General features: G+C 38.1%; 1 protein-coding gene across 1 annotated transcript in view; it reads left to right on the plus strand.

Annotated features, from left to right (window-relative positions):
* The first annotated feature begins 6,828 nt into the window (after positions 1-6,828).
* The window catches only part of TMEM39A (transmembrane protein 39A), a 32,626-nt gene continuing 20,225 nt past the window's right edge, over positions 6,829-19,229 (plus strand). The window contains exons 1-3 of the mRNA XM_044670082.1: positions 6,829-6,983; positions 10,750-10,935; positions 16,874-17,096. Of these exons, the coding sequence (XP_044526017.1) occupies positions 10,823-10,935; positions 16,874-17,096 (336 nt within the window). The 5' untranslated portion in view covers positions 6,829-6,983; positions 10,750-10,822. The remainder of the gene's footprint in view (positions 6,984-10,749; positions 10,936-16,873; positions 17,097-19,229) is intronic.

Genomic DNA, 19,229 nt, shown 5'->3' on the forward strand with positions numbered 1-19,229 from the left:
TCTGTTACTTTTATTATCCATAATTTTTTCTATTCTTCACTTTGTACCTATATGATAGATAAATGGCAGAGGTAGAACTGAGGAAGCTACCTGAGGCAATACAGTAAAATATGACATTGTTTACTTAAGTTTTGTATTTATTCTCCTAATCCATAGTTTCTTGACCTGTTTAGAACCATCCTTGATTCTTCCCTTCCTTATCAAATTAGTTGTGAAATCTTGTCGATTTTTCTCCTCCATTGCATCTCCCACACTAGTTCCATTCTCTTCAATAAGACCATCACCCTACTTCAGGTTCTTATCACATCTCTCCTGGACTATTGCAATATTCTTCTCATTTGTATCTGTGCTTCTAGTCTCTCCTCCCCAATTTATCTTCTGTACAGTTGCCGAAACAAGCTAATATTTATATAATGCTTTAAGGTTTATTTTACATATATTTACATATGTAAATTCACTTTGCATATATTATTTAATCCTCCTGACATCCCTGAGGTAAGTGCTATTATTGTATTTATCCCCAATTAACAGATAAGAAAACTGAAGCTGGGGCATTAAATGACTTGCCCAGGATCACACAGCTAATGTCTGAGGCATGATTTGAATTGAGGTCTTCCTGACTCTAGGACTAAGTACTCTACACAGTTACACCTGGATATTCTTAAAACCCTTTACTCTGCTAAAGAAGTTTCCATGGCTCCCCAATGTCTTTAAGTCAAAAATCAAACTCCTCACTCTAGAATTAAAACTCTTGATTAGCTGGTTTCAAACTACTTCTCAAGCCTTATTTCTCATTATTCCCCTTCATGTACTCTGTGTTCCAGTCATGCTGGTCTACTTGTTTCTATATGGCCTCCATTTGATACATCTGTAAATTTGTAGTCTTCACCTCCTATATTTAGAATGTGTACCCTCCTTACATTAGAGAGTCCTTGCATTCCTTCAGGGCTTAGTTTGGCCTACATCTATTCCTAAAAGCCTTTTATAATCTACCTAACTTTTAATAATTACCTTGCATTTACATACTTATCTACCAATTAGGATTCCCAATATAATATAAGGTTCTCAAATGCAAATTATCTCATTTTATTCTATTTTTCTCCAATCACCTAGAAGAGTGCCTTGATTTTGTTTTGATTGGCCCAGATTGGAGAGTTTACTAATATAGAAAATGTCTATTGAGGTAACTAGCTTCACCAGCAGAGACTGGTAACTGGTCTGCAACTTAGTTTTAGTGTTGCTAGGGGTAATATAGGTTATACTTGCCTGGGGTCATACCATATGTATGTACTCAAGGTAATACTTGAACCTAGATCTTCTTGGCTCTGAGGCCAGCTTTCAAGCCACTACAGAAGTGGTGTCAAACTCTTAACAGAAATGGGGGTCACTCAACCATAGGTAAGGATCCCAGTGGGATGCATATTGACTTAGAAACCACATATTGACATTATCTTTTTCTATTGTGTTTTTATTTCTTTTGTTATTTTTCCAATTACATTTTAATCTGGTCTGGGCAACTCTTGGGAGTGTTCTGGCTTGCTGCCCAATGTTTGACACCTCTGCAATATAGCACCCTACCTTAACATAGCAAATTCTTTTTCTTTTAAATTGATTGAGCAGGTGCACAGCCTAATAATGCCAGTCCAGGATCAAAGAAACAAGAAGTACAACGTCTGTAATGAATGGAGTTCTTTGGTGAATTCTGAGGGTGGCTTTATACTGGGAAAATTAATCTTATTTTTGAGGGAATGGAATCACTACCAGATACATTTGCTTATTTTCCTTGATGGGGCAAGAGGGAGAGAGAGATCTTGCTAGTCAAATGAATATGTGCAGAACACCAAAAAAACAATCATTCAATCAGCAAATTTCCTTTTTGGATGAAGTATGCCTGAGATGGTTAAAAAAAACAAAACAAAACAGAAAGAGAATGAGGAAACACTAGGTAAGCAAATATCTAGATCTGCTGGAGGTGGTTTTGGAGAAGAGAAGTCACAATAATGCTGGTAGTTCCACAATTATGAGGAAATCATTGGAAAACCTGGACTTCAAGACTAGAACGGAGAGAAGCAAGTGTGGTTAAAGAGTGGAATTTATGCTCTTGAGGTGGTAAAGAAGCTGTGGTCTTTTAATGCTTTTGAGGTGGTAAAGAAGTCGTGGTCTTTTAATCTTTCCATGGGGGGTTTCCTGAGGTGAACAAAAAAGGACTTATTGTAGAGGAGTCAGAGGAGTTAGACACTGATAGCAATACTGGCTACATAGTACTTTAAAGAACCTAAAAATTTTATTGGGCTTTCAGCCATACCTCAAGCACATAAGAAAAATCTGAGGTGTCCTTGGATCAAGGCAATGGTTTTGTAAGATTAAGGTGATCCTGCTGACTTAGAGTCAGAGAGCAGAGGAAAAGGGAAGTACAATTTCCATCAAAGTTCTCCCAAAGAGGAGTTAGTATACTCAAGTTAACAGTCTTGTTTAAACTGACCAAAGAAATTAAATTGACCAAGCTACTAAAAGGGTAAGGGTTAATTAAAACCAGGGAGGCCTGAGGCAACCTTGTGTGCAATGTAGATTGAATGTCCACTTTTGGAGAAGAAAGTATAACTGAGAAGAGTTGCCTAGATATTGCAGAGAACCAGCTGATTTCTAAATCCTAAATTACCCTGCCCATCCTCCCCTCAACTACAACCTAAACCTATTACCAAGAGAAGGTGGTAATCTGGACATGCTGATCTAGACATATCCAAAGACAGAAATCAAGATGCTGAGGGGATTGTGCAGTTTTGGTGGCCCCTAAGAAATAGGTCCCTTAGATATAGGAAACCTATACATTTCCCTAGCAGGAAGACTAAGATCTCTAGCACATGGGTAAAGATGATGTCTAATAACTCAAAGGCCCAGAAAAGACATCTGCCATTATTATTAGCCCACCAAAGGATGAGTAGTTGCCAACTTTTCCCTAATCCAGAATCCTGGGAAACGAAAACACAGAGGCAAAGGAACTATGATTAGAAATTTTAAATATTTTTTTTTCCTTCTCAGCATGAATGTGGGAATAAAGGGTTCATAGTAGAAAACTATTGTTCAAAAATGGCTACAAGGTGTGCCAAGAAATTCTCAGAGGTACCTTGATAATGGTATTGCCCCAAAGCTGAATTTATCTTTCCTTACACAAAAATTGGGAAGGAACACAAGCAAGTGGAAGAAAGCTTGAACAGATCTTTTCCATGTTATTGGGTAGCTTCTAGAAGACTGTGTCTAGATAACTGACTTTTAACTATGATGTATGATGTGGGGATAGAGAAGGGCTATTTTCTTTTAGGTATTTACTGTCTCATCACCTAGCAGCAACAGCACACTAGAGTCTAACAGAAAGCAAAGAAGAAAGCAATTACTAATGGTTGGGGAATTTTTTTTTTCCTATCCAACATTTTTGCCTTATTTTTCCATCTAAAAGACTCATATCTGAACAAAAGATTTTATTTGTAAGATTTACAAGTTCTATAAGTGGTTGTGGAGAATCATAATCTTGGGAGTCAGTTAATGTAAGGAACAGGACTGTTTTGTGAACTTTGAGGGATCCTTTACAATGCCCAAACAGCAGACAATGAATATAATCCACATGGGTCCCAACCTGCACAGCAACTCTCATCAAGGACAGTTACATGAATCAAAATGAAAAGTCAAAGCTATCAGTACCAACTATTATTCAGTTAGTCAAATTGTCTTTTTCCACAACAAATTTAGCAAGTGTCCAACTGATGTGTTGTAAGGCAACTGCAGCATGGTAGCAGCAGCCAGTAGGTATGCGTTGCATATGTTGGGTCCTCTACTATCTGTTATCCCAACTTAGGAAATTTCAGAAGCTTGAGCACTCCAGTGAAAAGTGTAGGGTGCTGGGGTTTTAACAGGAAGAGTCAAGATGTCATTTCCCTGTTTCTATTTAGTTGTATAGTTGGAAATATACCAAAGCCCAGGTTCATTTATAATTCTTTTAAAATCTCATTTTGTAGGGTTACAGAATCAGGAGTTTCAAGTACATGTGAAGAGAAGGTAAAAATATTAACAGACTCGATCCCTAATATTATTCAGATGGAAGTCTGTGGAACTTCCAACTTTATCCCCATACTCCCTCAGGAAGCACCCTGGAATCCTTCATGGTCTACCCTAAAAAATGGGTTTGCCATAAAAATAAAAAATCAAACACATTACTAGCATTAAATTGAAAGTAAGGTTCAGATCATATAAGTTTCTACCATCCAGCCTAGTTACCCCACGCATCAGGAACTAAAGAAAGAAAAACTATTCCCTTGACTTCCAATGGTGACCCCTTAAAAAGTAAAAAACACATGACAACATACTACCTGATATCAACTGAATATTCCAAAGCCATTGATACAGCAACTTTTCATCAGAAACATAGGGTGGCCCAGCCCTCTGTAGATGTGAGGGTCATTGGTTCATTTCTAACTCAGTAATATCCAAATATGTCCTAGATACAGTTGGGAGGGAGGGATTCGAAATGGTGAGAAAGAAGGGTAAGCAACAAGAGAATCAATTTATGAAGTACCAAAGTTAGAGAAGTAGGTTGTATGCACAGTGGATGAAATCAAAGGCCAGTTTGTAAAGCACAATCCAGAAGGGCCAGAGGTAAAGGGATAAGTCTATGTATCAAGGTAAGGAAATCAGGAACAAGTTAACAGTCCGAGGGAGCAGACAATTAACAGTCCAAGGCCAAAGCGAGGGTCAGAAAAACTGGATATGGCCAAAGGAAGAGCCTGAGGTCAAGCAAAGAATTCTCATAGTTTTCCAGTTTCAGGGAGGTGGATAGCCTCCTGATCTTCTGGATCAGCTGGTCCTTGCTCACCTCCACTGCCTCCTGATTGGGAAGTAGCCATTTCTGGACGGCCAGGAACAGTCTGTTCTATTTCCCATCTGTTTGCTGTCCTCCTTCCAATTCTCTCTGCAAATCCTCTTTGGAAACTATATTTTGGCGGGTTTTCATGACAACCTCTCTGATGACCAACTGTTCTCTCTTCAACTGCTTTTTGCTGTCTAGTCTGTCGATATTGTTCATAATCTTCTGTCATCTTCTTCCTTAATGTTTTGCAAATGGCCTTATATTCTGGTCCCTTATCACCCCTAGCTGCCATGTCTCTCCTCTTAGCAAGGAGATTGAGTGTTTCTTGGCTAAGGCGATTTCTGGGTTCTTTTGGTCTTTTCATTGTAATGATTTTTTTGCACCGGTTAATTTTTTGTAGTAAATGTCGTTCATATTCAGAATCATAGTCTCTGTTTCTGTTCACTTCCCAGTTTTGGGATTCTACAGTGTGTTGAAAGAGTTCTTCCTCAAGCTGCTGTAATCTCACACAATGCCTTCTTTTCATCTTCATTCTTTCTTCTAATTTGGTGTTTAATTTAACCTTTGCCCGAACCAATCGATGATATGACTGCATACAGACAACTGATTCTGAAATGACAGCCACATCTGTAACCAGTTGCTTTTTATCCGTTAAAATATAGTCAACTTCTTCTTTTATAACTTCATCTGGTGACCATGTCCAGCGCCTTCCTACTCTCTTCATGAAGAAAGTATTCATTATATACAGGTGTGAGGTTTCTGCATATTCTACAAGCCTTTGGCCTCTTTCATCTCTTGAACCAGAACCATATCTTCCAACATACTCTTCCCCTTCCTCTCCTGTGCCCACTTTTGCATTGAAGTCACCAAGTATTAACGTATATGCTGATTCAATTTGGAGGATTTTATCAAGATCCTCGTAAAATTTATCTACTTCTTCTTCCTCTGCTATGGATCTTGGTGCATAAGCAGCTATGATTTTCATGGTGGCATCTCTGCTGACCCTCATTGTAAGCACTGCAAGGCGAGATGACCAAGTATACCACGAAATTATATTCCTTGTTGCCTTTGGGCCCACCATGAAACCAACCCCACCAACTCCTTCATTCCCCTCTCCGAGGAGAACTTGCCAGCCATCCTTCCATTCGGATGAAACTTCTTGCTCTCGTCTAGTTTCATTTATAGCTAGGATATCAATGTGTATGTTTTTAAGTTCCTCGAGTAGCGTGTCTACTAATTCGTCAGTGGACAAGGAACCCACGTTGAAAGTCCCAACGGCTAAATCTATGTTAATATAGGGTCTCTTGGCACCCTGGGGGCCCTTTTGCGCCTTTCCGCTTCCGCCTCGGCCGCCGTCACTGCAGGAGGGGCCATCATAGGGCGGGGGGCCATTTTGTATTTCTGCCCGATTCATGGTTTTCGCGGTCAAAATAATAATAATAATAATAAGGGAGCACCCAGCGGGCTGACCTTCTGGTGACGAGCCTCTCCACGCTCGGCTAGGCCGGGCCTCCGACGGTAGACATACAGCGTTCAGACGCCTTCAGCAAGAAATGAATAAAAACTATATTAATAATCATAACAGTAGTTTAACTAACGCCCGGGGGGGTTGGGAAAGGCTTAGGGAACACCATAAGACCAGTGGCTCAACCGTCGCCGGAAACTGCAAGTCGGGAAGATGTACTACTGCGCAGGTGCCTAAGCACCGGGGACGTGTCCCGCCCCCTGCTCGCACGCGCACTCGAGCTGCGACGCAGGCTCTGGGAAGGAGAACTCAGGATGGCCAGAGCTTTGAGATCTCCGCCTCTCACAGTGTGTTTAGTTTCCGGGGGCTGGCCGTCGGGCGCGCCGCTGACGTAATCACTGCGCGCTGCCACGTCTCCTCAGCTCCGCGGCAACAGAGACTAGTCAGTGCTGACTGGACTGGTTAGGGCTGTCTGGTCTCCGGGCGTACGGAGACAGACTGGCAACCCCCTTTCGGATATCGCTGAGGCGACAAGGGACAGCAGGCCTGGAGCGTCGCGGTTGGGGCGGCGGAGGGAACCTGTCCGCCCGCCCCGGGAACAGCCCGTGAAGCTACCACCACCTTTTTGGGGAACCCGCCCCGCCGTACAGGCCTCCATGCGTAAGTCTAGGGGCCGCTGGTCCTTCTTCGGTTTTGGTCACCTGTTCAGTCTTTCTTTTCTCTTCCACTCTCCTTCATCAGAAGTAGCATCGGGGCAGCCTCCTTTCGGGTTCCCTTCTTTCTCCTTTTCTCCTTTCTTTCTCCTCCTCTATCTTCTGCAGCACAGAATTAGAAAAGCCTATTTATGAATGAGAGAATTCGAGACTTTTAAATTCCTTCATTCTCCTCTTGTGTGTTATCCCATTCAGGCTGCTCAGGCAGCGGACACGAGGAGTTAGTAAAAAATCGGCTGTGACGTTTCGGAAACCCGAATTTCTCAGATGCTTTGTGATGATTCTGGAACACTAAAAGCTGTAATATATGAAATTTGACTCGATGACCCTACCGGAGAGCCCATAATGTAGTCAGTTTAATGGGAAACTTCATTCCTTCCGGTCATGGATATTTTTTTTTTTCTGAGCAAACTTTTTTAAGGGTTCAGTTTCACAGGATGGCAAGTTCTTTGTTGAAAGGGACTTATGTGGCTATCTGGGACCATAGTTGGACTCTAGTACAACCTATACCCAGAAAAAAGAAGTCCTCCTAACATACTGGAGCAGAGGTCATAAAGCTTGCGCTTCAGATTTTCAGGGAAAGGGAGCGTGGGGTCTTCAGTTGCATCTTATACCACTTTTGGATACCTCTGATTATTAAGAAGTTTTTCATCTTATTAAAATTTTCAGTTCTTTCCACACATTCATTTTGTGCTATAGAGCAGTTCCTTTTGCTCCTTGGACCCATTTGGCAGTTTGGTGAAGTCTATGTGTCTTTCCATACGTAAATGCACACATAAAACATACATATTACATAATTTACATACCTAAAATACCTGGCGTTGTAAAGGAAAGCAATTATATAGAAATAGTTATCAAAATAGTTTTAAAAAACATTCACTGACCGTATTTGTTTCTTAAAATGAAACCCTTGCATGAAAAATTTCTCCTGACCATGAGTTTTTTTCCCTAAGCAAACTTTTAAATTGGTTTATTATAAGAGACTCACTAGTTCTGTGCTGAAATTAACTTGAGTGATTGTCAGTCCAACCCATACCAGAAAAAAAGTCCCTCTATAAAAATTGGACAAAGAGTTATCCATCTGTTAACAGCATTTTTAGCATCTAATTTTTGAAAGTACTTCATCATTTAGTATATCACTTGATTCTTATAACATCCTCTTTTGAAAGGTAAAACAGATCATAGAATTCTTATTTTCCCAGGAAGAAGTGAGTTACACTTAAGTGATTTGCCTAAGGCCCTACGTCCAGTTAGTAGTGAAACTAGTACTAGAATCTTTTTAGTCCCTGTTTCAGATTCTTTCCAGCATATCACAATGCTCCTTTAGTATTTCATTCGATTGACTGATTAAACTTACATTTCTTGTAATGCCAGATTGGAATGTAGCATTTGTGTTCTATTAAACAAACATTAAGCACCAATTATGTGCCAGGCACTATACTGAAATACAATACAAAAGGAATTTTTTTTGGGGGGGGGGTGAAGGGTATGCAGAGATGGGAATCAGGAAATTCTTAATTTAAGAAGGTGGCTCTCAAGCTGAGTCCTGAAGGAAAAGAGAGAGTGAATCCTAGGGATGGATCTCAGCTTGTTAAAGAGCACAGAGCGTGGTGTAGGAATGTTCTGTTTGAGGGTTAGCAAGATGACCAGTTTGGACAAAACGCATAAAAAAGAGTATTGTATATAAAGCTGTAAAGATAGGTGGGACACAGATAATGGTGCCAAATTCAAATAGAAATGAAGGCCATTAATTTGTACATAAGGATCCTTGCAGCTGCATATTAATTTAGTTTAAAAATACAATATGTTTTATTAGATTTTTAAAACTTTCATTAAGTCTTTTCCAGTTACATTTTAATCTGGTGTGGCAGCATTTGGGAATGTTATGGAAATAGTATCATGACCTGCCCGCCTGGGCCAGCTGACATGTTTGATACCTCTGATGTGGATGAGTTGGAAAGGAGTGGGACTTGAGGTAGGGAAACCAACTTAGAAACTATTGCAAGGGGCAGCTAGGTGGCTCAGTGGTGAGATGGGAGGTTTGGGTTCAAATATGACCTCAGACACTTCCTAGCTATGTGACCCAGGGCAAGTCACTTAACCCCCATTGCCTAGTCCTTACCACTCTTCTGCCTTGGAACTAATACGCAGTATTGATTCCAAGATGGAAGGTAAGGATTAAAAAAAAAAAAAAAGGAACTATTGCAATAGTCCAAGTGAAAGGTGATAAGGACCCGAACTTGAGTGGGGACCAGATTAATAGAGAGAAGGGGATGACTCCAAGAGCTATTATAGAGATAGAATCAACAAGTCTTAATAATTGTTTGGATATGTAGGGTGAGGGAGTTTGAGGAGTCCAGAACACCTTTTAAGTTGAATACTTGAATGACATGAACATTGATAGTACCATTGAAAAAAACAGGGATATTGGAAATTAGAAGTGGGTTTTAGGGGAAAATAAATTCAGTTTTGGACTGTTAAATTTGAGTTTCCAGATGTTTGTTTAGGAGAGAGTCTAGAGCTGGACATGTAGATCTGGATATTATCTCCATAAAGACTGTAATTAAACCCTGTAAAACCTGTGACAGAGTCTTGAGGTATACCCATAGTATGGATGATGATCTAGAAAAAGCTTGACAAGGCATGATTATATGTAGGTTAGAGGGGAACAAGAGGGAGCTGTACCACATAAAAATACAGGAAAGTATCTGAGAAGGTGGTCATCAGTATCCGATATTGCAGAGGGGTCAGGAGGATTGAGAATTGGCTATCAGATTTAACAATTAATAGATCATTGATCATTTTTGAGAGAGGAGTTTTCAGTTGATTGATGAGATCAGAAGCCAGATGACAAAGGTTTCAGGATAAGTGGGAAAATAGAAACTGGGGCCTATAAGAGTGTTTAGCTTCTTTCTGGTAGTTTAGTTGTGAAACAAGAAGAAATATAGGACAATAGGTTGAGGAAATAGGGTTAAATGAGAGTTTTGTGGAGAGTTTTCATGTGTAGATGATCTTTAGGGAATAGAAAAGACCTGAGTGTGCTTTTAGGTAGCAAAAAGGAACCAGTAGATAGAAATTGAAAATTATAGAGAGGGTATTGTTATGATTTCAGTCTTTTTGACATAAATTGGAAGGTTTAAGATCAAGAGTACTATGTAGGATTAGCCTTAGTGAATTATCTTTTTTTTTCTATACACCATCTAAATACCACAGCTCAAAGTGTTTTCACTTACATCTCTTTTAATTTTTGCAAGACTTTGTAAATTGGAAATATGGTAGTAATCATTTTATGTTGAACAAAATGAGGCACAGATATTTATGTAAGATTTTCTAGAAATTAAATTAGAATCTCAGGTTTCTGACTACTCTGGGAGCAAAGGGATAAAGTCTGTTAGTCCTTCCATTAGACCAGTGGTTCTCAAATTTTTTGGTTGACACCTGTACTTCTAAAAATCATTGAGAACCCTTTTCGCCTCCCCCTCCCCGCTTTTGTTTTTGTGGGTAACATCTATTGATATTTACTGTATTTGAAATTTAAATGTCTTAGTATTATTGTGAAAATATTTTTGACCTTAGGAACCCCCATGAGAACTGCTGCATTAAAGATTACTACAAATATTTGACCAGCTTGTCTTTATAAAGCTTCTCATTTACTTTTTCTTCTTTGTTGTGTTATTCCCAAGTAGTGAACATATATTTAAATATTTCACCAGAAGTAGAAGAGATTGGAAACCATTGACTGGGTCACAGCTGCAGGTGGCACTGGAAACATTTTGGTTCCTGGACATGCCCGGTGGAAGGAGGGGCCCTAGTCGGCAACAGCTAAGCCGTTCAGCTTTACCTTCTCTACAGACTTTGGTTGGAGGAGGCTGTGGCAATGGAACAGGTCTAAGAAACAGGTATGGGCAGAATGGTGCTATTTGTAATGTGATGTGATCAGAAGCCATTAGGCTGCAAAGAGGTATACCTCATCAGTAGGTCACTATTAAATACTATTTGAAAGCTTTGAACTATTTTAGAATGTCTTGGATATAGTAATATTGTAATATGGGGATCCCATAGCTAAAGGTTAGGGAATATATTAGTGTTGTTTCATGGTTAAAAAGAGAATTTTTCCATTAGGTGGTCCTTCCAGCTATTAGCTTTGGACAGTGTAGAAGAAAAAAGTGTTATTTTGCAAAGAATTGAGAATGGAAGGGTGATAGGTATTGACAGGAAGGAAGTTAAAAGTAATGGCTAATTGGAGCTAGGTGGCGCAGCGGACAGAATGCTAGGCCTAGAATGGGGAGGACCTGAATTCAAATCTGGCCCCAGATAATGGGCAAGTCAATTAACCCTATTCTAGCCTTTGCTCTTCTATTTTAGAGTTATTACTAAGGTAGAAAATAAGGCTCAAAAAAAATTTTTTTGAAACTAATGGCTAGTGTGAAATTCTGAGATTATAGGCATAATTCCATTACATTGAAGTAAGAATTGCCCAAATTCTCTTTTAGTAAAATTTGTTGGCAAAAAATGGGTTTGAAATCTGGTTTTACCAAGATTTTTATTTTAATAGTTTATGTTCTAATAGGATAAGTGGTTTAATTTGTATATTCGTAGGCTTAATTTATCTATGCTAGTCCTGGTCCTCAGTAGCATGATGATTAAGAATTAAGTATATTTTTAGCCACCTCATCAAAAGGTGTGGTTTGTAGCAATAGGTGGGGATTCTATTCTAGCTTCTCCCTAATGTCTTTACTAATCTGTCACTTTCACCATCTGAACAGAGTTGCTACTTGCTTTCGTTTAAATCCGTATTTTATTCCTCAAGTTTGGTACCAATACAGTTGCAACCTTATTTTTTTCACTTTCAAAAAGAAAAGCCCTTATCTTCTATCTTAGAATCGATACTAGGTTTTGGTTCTAAGGCAGAAAAGGAGTAAGAACTGAGCAATAGGGATTAAGTGACTTGCCCAGGGTCACACAGTTAGGCAATATCTGAGGACAGATTCCATTTTTAACCCCTTTTAAATACTGTGTATTGATTCTAAGGCAGGAGAGCAATAAGGACTAGGCAACAGGATTAAGTGACTTGCCCAAGGTCACACAGTTAGAAATTATCTGGGGCTTATTTTGAACAGAGGACCTCCTATCTCTAGTCCTGGATCCCAGTCCACTGAGCTACATACTGGTCCCCAATCTCATATGCTTTTGTGAAACTTTCCTTGACCATTCCAGCCAAAGAGAGCTCTCCCTCTGCCTTATGAATTCTCTTATATTTTTATATAAAGCTGTTTTTTAACTCATTCATTTTATTATGTATTCCTGTCTTATCTCCTTACCTAAATTTAAATTCCCAGTAGGCAATAATTGGGCCTTATACTTCTTAATAGCCTCTTATATTATTGTCTTAATATCCTCTATACTTTCTAAGCACCTAATATGAACAATATAAAACCTTGAAAACTGATTTAAAAAAAAAAAAGCTGTTTTTAAACATCATGAAGTTGATAAAGCCTCTGCCTTTGTCCTAGGAAAACCTTGGATGGATATTTTTTCTTGCTTTTGGATTGTGTACCATCTGGTACAGACTATGTTTTAGATATAATAAGCAGGGTATAAATCCATTTGTTCGGTCTATTATGACAGCCTTTTTCAGAGAAGGGGAATATATAGGATATGTGTCTTGGAGCATTTCTGGGGATTTTCTACTGAAAATAGTAATAGCGTGGTTTGGGGATTTGTGTGTGTGTGGAAATTATTCTTAGTTGGAATGACTCTTCCTTTCTCTTTTATTCTCCTTGTATATATGTAGTTTATTTTTGTAATAGGACTACTGTCCCAGGCTACATGCCCCTAATTATTTTGCTATCTCTTTTAATTCCTTTTACTTTTTCCCCCCATCTTCTTCTTTTTTTTTAAAATTTAAACATTTATTAATATTCATTTTTAACATGGTTACATGATTCATGCTCCTACTTTTCCCTTCACCCCCCGCACTCTCCCCACCGATGGCCGATGCACATTTCCACTGGTTTTGTCATGTGTCCTTGATCAAGACCTATTTCCAAATTGTTGGTAGTTGCATTGGTGTGGTAGTTTCGAGTCCACACCCTCAATCATGTCCACCCCGACCCATGCGTTCAAGCAGTTGTCTTTCTTATATGTTTCCTCTCCTGTGGTTCTTCCTCTGAATGTGGGCAGCTTTCTTTACCATAAATCCCTCAGAATTGTCCTGGGTCATTGTATTGCTGCTGGTACAGAAGCCCATTACCCCCATCTTACTTCTGACTACATTTACCTGTCTAGTGCTGCTGCTTTGAGCTGGTCTCCAAGAATTGTTCTCCTTTTACTCTGAGGGTGTGTGAGGAGTTGAAAATGCCTCTGAAAATGACTGAAAGGTAGATGAAAGTTTGGCAGAATCAGGGAAATTGGGAAGAGAGAATGAGTTTTAGAAGATAATGAGTTCTCTTTTGAACTGTTGAATTGAGGATGCCTGTGAGACATTGATTTCCAAATATTCTGTAAACAATTGAGTTTACTAACCCAATTTCCTGAACCTTGTCACCTATCATTTCCTTCCATCCCTTTCAGTAGCTAGCTGTAGTGTTCTTGATCCTGTGCATTAGGAAACAAGTTGGTTTCTGATTTCTGTGTATTAATGAAATACAGCAAATTGCCATGTATTAATGTAAAAGCATTTTATGTTTTGGAAATTTTAATGTTGGGTGCTGATTTTGAAACTGATCCTACTTCTATAGAGAAACCTTTCTGAAAATACTGACCTTACATGATGAAGACTTTCCCTCATGTTCTGTAAACAACCTTCAAGTCTTTAAAAATATCTCATGTTGTATAAACAATAGGAAACTTGGTTCTCTGTATCTTTGTTCACATTCATAAGACCATTTGGTTTTTGACCAATGCTTAGTATAGAATAACTGACTATAAGAAATAAGCAGGAAAAATATCAATCATACAAATATGTGGTTATTTACTCTCCCCAGGCTCCTAAAAATAGTACCAATTATCATAGGATCTTAGATTTAAAAGCTGGAAAAGACCTTCAATATAGTCTCTCATTTTCTAGACAAGAAAAATTGAGGCCAGCTGAGAGCTGAATTAAGTTGTACAAGGTCCTTTTGATAGTAGGTAGCAGAACTTCTTGCTGTTTATACAACGGAGGATATTTTCAGAGACTTAAAAATTATTTGTAGAACAGGGGGAGGAGTGAGGGGGAAACCTTGTTATATGAAAAAGGTATGGAAGAGGCATCAGTTTTAGAATCACCACCCTACCCTAAAATCATTAAACCTAGAATACTATTGCTTGGTACTGACAACTTGCTATATTTTAAGTACATCAACTGAACCAGAACTCAGCTTTTTTCTAATAGTGGGGTATTACTCTAGGGGTTTTCCTCTCTCTCCTTTCCTGCCACATAACACAGTTAGCACTTCAAAGCAGCTCCATTCTTTTTGTAATTTTTCAAAGTCCAGGTCCTATTTTCTTGCATCTCAATGCTAGAATTCCTTGCTTAAATAGTTTTTTGCAATAGAAAGTCTGTTCTCCATTTAAGATTTGAGATCAGTAACTCTTACTTGGTTCAGTCTATTATGTAGTTTATCATTAGGGTGAAAAGCACATATATGGTGCTTGGGGGGCATTATCCTAAGCAGTATCTCATTCCTGCCCTTCAGGTATTCTCAGGAACAAAGTTGTCTTTTAAGGGTCTAAAGATGGTAGATCTCAAAAGAATCCAAGTGGAACAGGAAACACTGCCTGTTTGAGGCAGCAGTGACCCACTTAAAAAAAAGAAGATAGAATGCTACTCCCTTTTTGGATGGATGCGCTTATAGGGGACATTCTGTCGTGATTGTCTTAGGGTGAGTCAGCATAGACACAAAGATAAATAGTGATATTAATTCCTAATTACTTTAAAAAATGTTTTTTGCAACATGACACCAGCATTCATTTGAGAAATATGACAGACACCTGTTTTTAGATTACAATTAATAAATATAGGCATAGATGTTAAAATTGTGAATCATGTGAAAACATGGTCTTCAAACTTCTAGTTTCTTTGTGGTCAGTAGAATCCGCAAACCATAAAGTAATCATCTGACTCCTGAATCCCACTGCTTAGTACTTCTATCTTACTGGTATTAGGTTACATAGGTTACAACTGCAAAACAACAAAGAAGGGGAATATGTAATACAAAAGAAAAGGTTTGAGCCATAGGAAAGAAAATGACAGGGACTGAATAGAACAGGGCCACACTGGGATGTGTTCCTGGTGTGATACAACTATACAGCTTTGCTCTAATAAGAGGTGTAGATATGTTATCTACAAACTACTGTTTATCCTCAGTGCTTTGATTTTGGGATTGTTTATGAGGGAAGATGAGAAGCAGGGGTTGGAAATTATTTTGTAAGAGACATGATCAAAAGGAATTTCTGGCATGCTGGAAGCAAAAAGCCCTTGGACCTAGTTTATCCAAAGTGATTGGATACTGAAGAATTTGCTTGGATGGAGGGAAGGCCTTTGTCAGGGGAAGAGTAGCCTTAGTGTTTGTTTCTTCCACATTTTTGAAGTTAGTTTGACCTTGTAATAGTGAGCAGACTCTTCCCCCCATCTCTGTTCTGTGTAGAATGTGTCCCTGGCAGGAATTATCCAAATGGTGTTCACAACTGTAGATTAGAGATTTGCACATTCTGTATCCATGCTCTCATACTTTGTCAAGAAATCTAGGCATTAGAGCAGGGGTCGGCAACATATGGCTCTCGAGCCATATCTGGCTCTTTCTGCAGGAGCCATAAAGTCAATTTTTTTCAGGCACTGTTACAGGAACGCACACTGTGAGCATTTTTAAAAAATGTGGTGTTTATGGCTCTCACGGCCAAAAAGGTTGCCGACCCCTGCATTAGAGGATGATTACTGTCTACTAGTCTATTGTGCCTTCTGTTATTCACCTCCCATTACCACATGTATTGTCAGAAATACTCGTAACTTTCAGAGAGAAAAGTATAGGTTTATGCATGCAATAAAGTACTGGCTATGATGGTGTAGAACAGTGGTTCCCAGACGTTTTTGGCCTACTGCCCCCTTTCCAGAAAAAATATTACTTAGCCCCCTGGAAATTAATTTTTTTTAATTTTAATAGTAATTAATAGGAAAGATAATGCACCTGTGGCCATCACCACTTCCCCTGGGTCACTGCAGCACCCACCAGGGGGCGATAGAACCCACTTTGGGAATCACTGATGTAGACTAAAGTGGGAACTCTAGAGAAGGACTAGGGGTCCATATACTAAATGAATAGGGCACAAGGATATTGGTAGCTACTTTAGCTCCCTAAAATAATACTTATATCACAACCAAAGAGAAATATTTGGAAATTGTCTAGAAAATTTTATAGTTGACAATTAAGTTTGATTTTCACATTTTAATAAAATATGGGTTTGTTAGGTTATTCTAAGATGAAAAGAATCAATGAAGAGTAGGTGGCTTGCTACAGAGGTAAATTACAGGAGGGTGCAGAAAAGGAAATGGAAATAGAATGAATAAGAGAACATTAAGAAAATAGGACAGAATAGTAAAGTACAAGAATGTAAAAACGTTGAGTTAGAAAGATAAAGAGAGCAGGTGCTACTAAACCTGTAGCTGATTACTCAAGCCAGATAGGTTGGGATGCTGGCTTTAAACATAAATACATACTCATACTCAAAAACCTTGATGTAAAATAAGTCATTTTTAATACTCTATCCTACAATTATGATACCCTTTTAAGCCCTTTAGTCTATTTTGTTGTCATCTAAATATAATACTCTTGAAGTAATCATAATTATCTGTTTTAGGAATGGTAGCGCTGTTGGCCTTTCAGTCCCTCCTATCACAGCCTTAATCACTCCTGAGCCTGTACGTCATTGCCAGATTCCAGACTTGCCTGTGGATGGAAGCTTGCTCTTTGAATTTCTCTTCTTCATCTATCTTCTGGTGGCCCTGTTCATTCAGTACATCAACATCTACAAAACTGTGTGGTGGTATCCCTACAATCATCCTGCTTCTTGTACTTCATTGGTAAGTATTAACTTTCAAGTTCAAACTAGTTGAGGTAATATTAGATTCTTACATGGATACAAAAATTATAGCAAAAATAATTTTCCATTAAAATTTGTATTGCTTGGAAGAATATAGCGACTTTATAGTCAAGTTGTTATTCCAAGAATTTTTTCTAATAGTTCATGTTTTGAAGGAATGAAAATATATGGGGATACTTAAAATTAACTACCATTTTGAATTTTGTGGCATGAATGCATATTTTCTGCACCATCAAACAATATTTCTACATACAGATTATATTATCTCAGAGTAGAATGGCATTTTGAATAGAAAACCAGACTCGGAGTCAAGTATTCTGTTTTCAAGTCCTGCTTCTTGACACATTATAGCTATATGTCATTTGCCAAGTCATTTAACCACTCAGTTTTTTTTCAGGCAACTCTGGAAGACTAAATTTTAAAATGATTATCAGTCTTCATTATTAAAAGGAGTTTCCTCACTGAAATGTTCCTATGCTGATGAAATCATAGGTGTAATGTTAAAAAAAAAAAACTCATCCCCAAAAGTTTGTGATAGGAATTATGCTATATCAGACCTTCCAGCACAAAGAATTCAGAGATAGTGTTTAGGTTCATACTAGTATCATGCAATGTTTCAGAGACTTCAGTTACCAGCCAATAAAAAATATTCAGCCTTCAATTTGGGGAGTTTTTGAAATTTGACTCTTTTGAGTATCAAATTAAATTTAATAGAAACATAAGGGCTCTATGTTTGTGAAATAGAACAGGTTTCCAACTCAGTGTTACTTAGCCAATTTGTCATTATCCTTTGGTGCATTCAGAGTATGCTTTGTGATGTAATACATTCCTGGATTTCTTCCCTACTCTCTGCTAATTGTTGACTAAGGGAGTGGAAGATGATGATAATCCTTGTGGAGAGAAGAATAAGGATGTTTAGAAGAAGGATGCTTGCATAAAACAAGGCAAGAAGCATTATTTACTAAATGCTTACAATGTGCCAGACCCTGTACTAAGCATAAGTAATACAAAAACAAGCATACGCACATGAATATGAGCATGCTAACACATATAAATAATGTGTATATGTGATAAAAGAGCAAATGATTTAACAGTCATAAGGCTCCCTATGGAAGGAAGAAGATTCCTGTCCACATTTAAAAAAGCATCATAATTGTGGGAACAGAGTTTTTAAATTACCTAATTTTATTTGGAAATGCATGTGTCATGAACATGACTAGTGTATGTAACAAGGCCTTAAAAAGGTTGTGAAACACTGGTCTAGTTGATAAAAGAATGGGATAGACATAGAGGCAGAAGATAGTATGGAAATGAAAGAGTCCCAGAAATGACCCTGGACCTGGATTTCTTAATCTTTTTGGGTCATGGACTCTTTGGTAGTCTGGTGAAATCCCTTCTTCTAATAATGTTTTTAAATACCAAAACAAAATATAGAGGAAAGGAAACCAATTATATTCAAATATAGTTAACAAACTATTTTAAAATAGAAGTTCATACGTCAGGTAAAGAATCCCTTCCATAGATTAATATTCTATTATCAGGAAAGTTTGGACTAGTCTATTTAACAATTAATGTCCCATATAATTAGTCAATGTATTAATGTTTGCTTAATTCTTCAACTAGATAAGATTGTAATTTTCTTGAAGGTTTAAAATGGTCTAGGTCTATATATACTATATATAGGTCCTATAATACTTCTCTATTCTTTACAGCAATAGTATCAAACTTAAATCCAGGCAACCAGTCTGTACTTAAGGATACCTGTGGGCCATGTATTGACTTAAGTTTAAAATGTAATATCTATGTTTTATTGTTTTTTGTTGCTGTTGAATATTTCCAATTACATTTTAATGTGGCCCAGGCCACATTTGGACATGTTGGCAGGCCATGTGTTTGACATGAGTGTATAATTCCCAAGAATCTCCCTCCCTCTCCTCCCTGAACTAGAGAAGACATCACTTGACAAAAAATATTTGTTTATATAAATGATGTATTTCATGTTTCTATTTATTAGTTCTTTCTCTGGAGGTGGACATTCATAAGTTATTCTTCAAACATTAATTCTGTAGCTGTATTATAGTGTTCTTTTGGTTCTACTCATTTCACTTTTCAT

Source organism: Gracilinanus agilis, chromosome 3, assembly GCF_016433145.1.
Source record: "Gracilinanus agilis isolate LMUSP501 chromosome 3, AgileGrace, whole genome shotgun sequence".
In the NCBI taxonomy this organism is placed as follows: Eukaryota; Metazoa; Chordata; class Mammalia; order Didelphimorphia; family Didelphidae; genus Gracilinanus; species Gracilinanus agilis.